This window comes from Salvia miltiorrhiza, chromosome 5 (assembly GCF_028751815.1).
Source record: "Salvia miltiorrhiza cultivar Shanhuang (shh) chromosome 5, IMPLAD_Smil_shh, whole genome shotgun sequence".
In the NCBI taxonomy this organism is placed as follows: domain Eukaryota; kingdom Viridiplantae; phylum Streptophyta; class Magnoliopsida; order Lamiales; family Lamiaceae; genus Salvia; species Salvia miltiorrhiza.
Window position 1 is genome coordinate 38127751 of NC_080391.1, and position 7867 is coordinate 38135617.

General features: G+C 33.7%; 1 protein-coding gene across 6 annotated transcripts; it reads left to right on the top strand.

Annotated features, from left to right (window-relative positions):
- Positions 1-2295: 2295 nt before the first annotated feature.
- Positions 2296-7651, top strand: LOC131024325 (protein METABOLIC NETWORK MODULATOR 1-like). 6 transcript variants are annotated; one of them, XM_057953834.1, is made up of 4 exons: positions 2415-2646; positions 3894-4043; positions 6270-7207; positions 7292-7651. In XM_057953834.1, the coding sequence occupies exons 3-4, from the start codon at positions 6320-6322 to the stop codon at positions 7403-7405; spliced, it is 1002 nt and encodes a 333-aa protein (XP_057809817.1). In that variant the 5' UTR covers positions 2415-2646; positions 3894-4043; positions 6270-6319; the 3' UTR covers positions 7406-7651. The 6 variants fall into 6 exon arrangements, with proteins under 6 accessions (XP_057809819.1, XP_057809817.1, XP_057809816.1 ...); XM_057953833.1 differs by having other exon boundaries at positions 3894-3986; XM_057953832.1 differs by having other exon boundaries at positions 2416-2646; positions 3894-4758.
- Positions 7652-7867: the final 216 nt, after the last annotated feature.

A 7867-nucleotide genomic window follows, 5' to 3' on the forward strand; every position in this document is an offset into this window, starting at 1 on the left:
GCGACTCACGCGGCCACGTCGCGCGGCCGCATGGCTGGCCCGCGTGACGAAACAGAACTCCTGACAGCTTTGCGCAGCGATTTTGTTTTGGCTCGTTCTCCCTCGTCCGAACTCCGATTTATGATCCGTTTGCGCTCACGAACTCCTATCGAGACGAACTACAACTTGTATTTCAGCCAATTCTTCAAAATTCTACTTCATTATTTCTGAAAATTCGTTCAAACACAAGCAAGTAACAAGTTCTTGACCATAAACGAATATAAGCTCAAATAGACCATCAAACACACAAAATCCTCACAACTAAGCATCAAAAATGACACACCAAGAGGTAAAAATGCATGTTTATCAACCATCAACATAAACGTGTAAAACTCTGTAAGATGGATTAAGACAAGTAAGCATATTCATGCAATTTTTATCATTTTGCAGGACTTTGAATGACTGAGTTCTAGGAACTTGATATAATTCCACCATCAACATAAACGTGTAAAACTCTGTAAGATGGATTAAGACAAGTAAGCATATTCATGCAATTTTTTAATTTTTTTAATCATTTTGCAGGACTTTAAATGACTGAGTTCTAGGAATTTGATAACACAGTTTTGTTCAAGAAACATAACCCAGATTGTTAACTAATTCTTCAACATCGAAATACCCAAATCTGTCTGGATCATGCTGAAACGTTCCCTCACATTCACCCCAAACATAAATGTCTAGTTATCTACACCATTGCTTGCATCTTTCTTTTTTAACTTAGAAAAACATAACTACATAAGTGTGCAATAAATTACTAAATTAATAATAATAATAATAATAATAATAATAATAATAATAATAATAATAATAATAATAATAATAATAATAATAATAAGGGTTAATTGCCCATAAAATACTAAACTTTCGTCCAATTCTGATTTTGCACACAAACTTTGAACTGTAGCGTGAAAATTACTAAACTTTAGATTTTATTTGATTTTGCTACTAATCCAAATTCCAGTCAAATATCAGGCTAATATAACGTGTCAATATTTGATGCGACATATCTATTGTTAATTTCTTATTAATGATAAAAAAAGAACACAATGCAAATAACCCAAATTGTCAATAACTTAATATATCAAATCAAATAATTGTAACCAGGGGGCTTAGCCCACTGGCCACCGGGTCGTCACTTAAGTGAAGTGACCCGGGTTTGATCCCTCTTGGGAGCGAATTGAAGATTGGAGATATAAGGTGGATTTTGGTGAATGGAGAGATAAGGTGGTTCTTGGAGTGGATGGGAAACTAATTACTAACATCTAACATGACTTTGCCCGATAAAAAAAAAATCAAATAATTGTATTTTTTTAATTCTCAAGTTTAAATCAATTTTTTTCTAGTTCACTATTACCAACTGATTACTCCAATATATAAATAGAAGTCATTCAAATAGTATAAATATGTATAGTTTATAAAAAAAATTAATTTTTAGTTAATGAAAATTTAATAAACTTTATTACTTAGCTAAATAAATTTTTTATATATTAAATTATTGATAATTAAAATGTTCTTTGGCTGATACACCTAAATTCGAAGAATCCCCTTACTATTATTAAAAAAATACTATTATTTGTTTTGATATATTAAATTATTGACAATTTGAATTATTTGCTTTGTGTTCTTTTTTTTATTGATAAGAAATTAAATAAAAAATATTATTTTGCCAACTAATTGTCACGCAAGAATAAATACGACACGTCAAAACTGACACACCATATTATATATTAGCTTGGTATTTGGCCAGAATTTGGATTAGTAACAAAATCAGATAAAATCAAAAGTTTAGTAATTATCACGCCACAGTTCAAAGTTTGTGTAGAAAACCAGAATTGAATGAAAGTTCAGTATTTTATGGGCAATTAACCCTAATAATAATAATACTCCCTCCGTCCCATTGCAATAAGCTTATTTTCCTTTTTGGGATCTCCCACCCCAATAAGCTCATTTTTCTTTTTGGGTAAAAAAGTTGTACTTAATTGATGTGGACCACACCACTTTACTACCACTTTTCTACTAAAAAGTAAATTTTCTTAATCTCCGTGCCCAAAAGAAGTGAGCCTATTGGAGTGAGACGGAGGGAGTAATAATAATAATAATAATAATAATAATAATAATACGGTTTACAGTTTGGTTTGATCTATCATTTTAAAAAATCAAACTTAAATAGTAAATCAACTTTTTTTAAAATATAAATTAAATCATATTTTTCAAACTATAAATAAAACAAAACTGCACAAATACGATTTAATTTGATTTGACATACGGTTTAAATCAAATTATGAACATCTTGGTAGTGGTAGCTGTTAGGAAGTACTCCATATTTTAGACTACGTTTTGATAATTTGATTCATCCTTGTATCTCACCACAAACAACGATTTTAATTAAAATTCAACGAGTAATGAATGCGCTAATTTTTTTAAAAAAAATAAAGATAAATTCAAGCACTCGATTCACTCATTAGAAGTTTATACTCAACTCTTTTTAAGGTTTTATCCCCTAAAAAAAATCTTTTAGGGTTTAATAAAAAAGAATAATTCTGAACTATGGTTCAGCTTCGTTGAATAAGCAATAATTTGAACTTAGAAAATCCTCGCCAGGGCTTCGAGGTACAGTTTTCTCACCATTATCTTTAATTTTAGTGTATATCTTTCGTTTCCGTACATGTGTATTTTGGAGCTCCTATGTTACGGCACTGAATTCATGTAGAATTGTCTGCTATTGTTTGGTGCATCTATTGTTGGTCTTGATTTAATTGTTGGTTTAGATTTTTTTTTTTTAAAAGAAATTGAACTTGTTCGTTGCGTGTTTTGGGGGAACTTTTGAAACATTTTGTTTTTGAGCTAACAACGTTCAGAGTACTTCTCGGAAGAAGCAATTGCAAATTTGGTTCGTATTCTGTTCTTATCTGTAAAAGAAGTAATTAGAGATTAAGCTTACTAATATCTTATATACATAGGAAGTTCTTGCTGCATATATGCAGTAGAGTGAACAAAAATGGTGCTACTTATAGTTAATCCGGAAGAGTCGCAGGGATATGTTTTCAACTCCAATTTCAATTATAGTATTTTCAGCTAAGTTTACAAGTTGGATTGTATGTCAGATGAAGATGTGTGCTTGGCTAAATGTATTGGAAATTATGATGTATAGTTTCGAAAATAAGAACAGGTTTAATGTGGCCTACTTTGAATTTGTCGCTAGAAATGGGTAAGACTGTGTAAGTGGTGGTCCTACAGTAGATATATGGAATTCTCTCTAAATAAAAGAAAATTTCATGGAAAACAAATTTAGTATTTTGCTAAAGAAAATATTGAAAAATTTCCTTTTTAAAACATCAGGCAAACTGTCTTAATGTTTATTTAGTTAGATTCTCTGTTTATAATGCACCGTTATCGTTACATGCCAAGTATGTAATGTTATCAAATACATGTAGGTTATGTAGGAGTAGGAGACAACTGTTTGGATTAATGTATTCCCATGCTATGCCTGCAGTTAGGGCCGTTTATTTTGCATAATCTACAGAGCACCACTGCTGTGTTTACTATGTTTCGTATAATATTAATAGTTGCACTTTCATGCAGCTCCCTTCCTGTGGAAAATGTGAGTTTGCTATGGTCCTAATGTAGTAGGCTGTTCTCTAGCCCAGTGTCCACTGTAAATTTTAATTTTACAGTGTTATAAAAATGTGCATTAAGAACTATATCAGGTGCAATTATTATGAACATCTACCATTGGACTTTTGATCTTGTTTACATGCCAGTACGTCATAAAAGTGGAATATTCTGGAGAACTATGTGGAATTATTTTAATCTGATGGAAATTTCAAATTGTGGTGTCATGAAAAAATACGTAACAGCCAACCTTTTCCAGCAAATAGAGAAGGAAAAGGAAAACGTAATGGATGCAAATAGAGAAGGAAAAGGAAAACAAAACGGATGTATTGACTGAGGTCACTATTATTTCACTCCCAGAGGATGAATTTTATTCTTTATATTTGCTAAAATGAGTATGGACCTGCTTCCACCTACTACTTTCTTGTTTCTAATATTTGATATTGCATTGTTCATAACATCAGATGGAAGAATTAGTCAAATTTATTTAGTTATTTCATGCTCCCCCGTCCCAGCTTTTAGTATCCAATTGAGAGTGGCACTGGTTTTAATAAAGGGGTGGGTGTATTGTGAGTGGAATAAGGGTCCCACTTTTAATGTGAGTGTTAAAATAATTAAAGTGGGGTAAGGGTTCCACCTACTTTTACTAAAAATAGAAATGAATACAAAAATGCGGGACATCCAAAAATGGAAACATGGATACTAAAAGCTAGGACGGAGGGAGTAATATTTTTTCTTTCTTGTGCTGCATTACTTAAATAACTGGAAGCGTCTTGTTTCTCGATTATCAACTCAAAGTCCAAATTTGTGTATGAAGTTGCTAGTAACCAAATAAGTGTAGCTGATTTGCTTCTTGCTACTCATAATCTGAGAATATATGGTAAAAGTAAAAGTGGCGTAGGACTCAGGTGACTATCACGTGATGGGAGGATATTTGAGATTCCATTGCATAAATTTTCATAAAACCCATTCATAGCTGTTAATTTTGTTTTTAGTGTCATGTCCTCTCAATTAGAAAAAGAAAACCCTAAATCAAACCTTCCACCTTCCCACCTACATATTTTTTGCCGTCTTGGAGGATTCATTGGAGGAGATGCTCATCTATTTCCCGTAGGTTCATATCCCTTGTGTCTTTTGCGGTAGAGTACTCATGATATCTTTCCCTGCTTTTATAATTTAAAATCTATCTTACGAAACTCTTTGGCGATCCTCAATGGTATTCAAGTCATGATTGTTTGTGTAAACATTTTTATTAGATTTAGTTTCTCCTTATCTTTATTTTATTTGAATTGGCATTTTTTATCTGTTCCCTTTTTCAACCTGCCCAGTTAAGTTTATTTTCTCTTAACATCTTTGTGAAGATTAAAAGTTACCTTATTTTCTATAATTGGTATAATATTCTTAATTGAGTTTCTGATGTATATGTCAGTTGATAGTTCCATGTAAATTATTAATTTTATTTGATCCAGAATGTATACTAGAAAAGAAGAGGCCTATTCTATTATCTAACACTAATAAAATTTAAAATGCTACCCCACACCTATCTTTAGTAGTGCTATTAAAATGCGTGAAATTGTGAGTTCAACATTTCTCTTGTGAACCATTTTCATTCTTTAGACTAAATAAGCATTTTTTATGTCAATTTTCTGATTATAAAAGTGGATGATATTCTGTTGGAAAATGAATATATTGGTGTGGAAATTAACGATTCCATTATTGTGAAGTACAAAACACTTTTCATCTTGTTATGTTTCCTCTTAAGTATGCTGCAAGTTATTATTAAGGCAATGCAGCAAGTTTTGGTCAATATATAAGGAATTTTCTGGTTTCGAATAAATATATACTAATAAGTATCAGCAGCTAGTATAGCATTCTCTATCTCAGCATTCTGTGGTATTGGAAAACATATTTACTTGTCATTATTGGGGCGGTGCAGTAACAGTAAGTTTTGGTTAATATATGGTTTTGGAAACTATATACTATTGACTTGAATAAGTATCTGCAGCTAATATTGCATTCTCTATCTCAGCAGTCTGTGGTATTGGAAAACATATTTACTTTGTCATTATTGGGGAGTGCAGTAAGTTTTGGTCAATATATAAGGAATTTACTGGTATTGAAAATATATATTCTAATGAGTTAGTATCTATAGCTAATATGGCATTCTCTATCTCAGCAGTCTGGTATTGGAGACATATTTATTCTCCTAATCCTTCTCAATGCATTTTTTGTTTACTTTATACCCATCTCTCACACAAAAAAGTGATAATGTCAAGAGACATCTATAGGCAACATAGAAGTAACTTAAATCTTGTATATTCCATAAAACAAACCTGAATGAAAATCTTAAATAATTCTAAGATGATCTAGTCTCTCATTCCTGTGCTTTGTGGGAAGAATACATGCAATTATCAGTTGAAGAGATCAAAAATGGGTCCCGTGTGGTGTAACATGCCAAATCATCGTATTCACGGCTCATTTGTTTTGTATTTAGCTCCCTTCTTATTTAGAACCACTCTCGGGCGGGGATTTAAAATTTCTATACTATTTATTTACTATCTAGTTGTATTACAATCTTGGAAAATTGCATATCAATTAAAGACTTGGCTTTTTTCTTGCAGGGCAAAGGACTCAATAACTAGGAAGTGAAAAGATACCATAAGGTCATAATATGAATCTACTTGATGAAGGGGAGAGCTCTGGCTTGTTGATCCAGCCAGCAAAGCGGAGACGTGGTCGTCCACGTAAAGATGCAAGCTTAAAGCCTGCTGGAGCAGCTCATACGCCTGGTTCTGAAGGAGGCATAGCTTACCTTTCTCAGAGAACCAACAGAACAAGGGAAACAGAATGTATGGTGGGCCAGGCAGTAACTGGTTTTGTTGAAGCCACATTCGACTCTGGCTATCTGCTTACTGTTAGAATTGGCAACTCGAGCACCAACTTGAGGGGTGTTGTTTTCAAGCCAGGACATTGTGCTCCAATTACAGCAGAAAATGATGTTGCTCCACATGCTCAAATGATAAGAAGAAGTGACGTTCGTTTTACTTTTGAAAACCAGAGTCAGTCTCCTGGCCTGGGAATTGATATGCGAACATCTGCTGCTGTGGTGCCTTCAAAACACAAACATGCACCACCCGGAAGAGCACCTGCTGCTCCTTCAGTCAGTGCTGTGGCTCCCGTTGCACCTCAACCCATAACTCATGCAAGTTACGACAACGGAGATGCTGATGTACACATGGTTGAACCTTTATCCATGTTACCACCAGTTGGGCAGGTTTTTGTTCCCATGCAACCTTATCCCAGCTGCCAAGTTGCCCCAGGAATTCAGCAGCGTGACGATGGCTCATTTCATAAAGGCACCCCGATAGATATTGATGCTAAGAGCCCTTCCCAGACTTCAGATACTAAAATTATGGAATCATTAAAATCTTCACCAGAAAACTCAGCTGTCGTTTCAGAACAAGACACTCCAGGTGGTAATGAGCCCTTTCTGATTGAGTCCTCACATACAGAACCTTTGTTCAACTATGGAACTGGAAGGATGACAGAACTTTTGAAGGTACGAAAACAGAAAATATTCATTATCTATTGTTTCAGATAGTGAGTTTTCACACCCATCTAAATTGGGCACTTTGTATACTAGGCTTTGCAGGAAAACTCAAAAGAGACTCGAGTGCAAATTGATAAACAGCCAACTTCTGCTACACAAGTTGAGTTCCATAACTCTGTTCATAAGAACCAAGATAGCATCCTGTGACGGCGTAATGCTAAACTTACATCTCATTCTGTGATCTCTCCAACTTTGGATGCTATATTTGAGTTTCAACAAAGCAGCACCTATGGTACCCTCATGTATGGAATAGTGTGTTTACAAATTGTGAACTATTAATGTTCCCTTCGTCTAGATTTAGGAGGATTTTGCCTTCATTGCGATATAGATACAAATAGATTTGCCCTCCATGAGGGTGCAGTTAAATTTATTATCGAGTTTGAGATTGATATATATTGAGGAACGTTCAGTGCATCCTTCTAATCAAATCCTAATTCTGATTGATAAAATCATAACTAATGATTGATAAACAATTACAAGTGGAGGCACACAGCCGCACAGCTGTGGCAGAAAACTCAAAAGACTTAATAGGACATTCGTGGACGATGTATTAATGTGTATATTATACTACTGAGTAGCCAGTTGAAATTCGATGGGATTGTATTATTA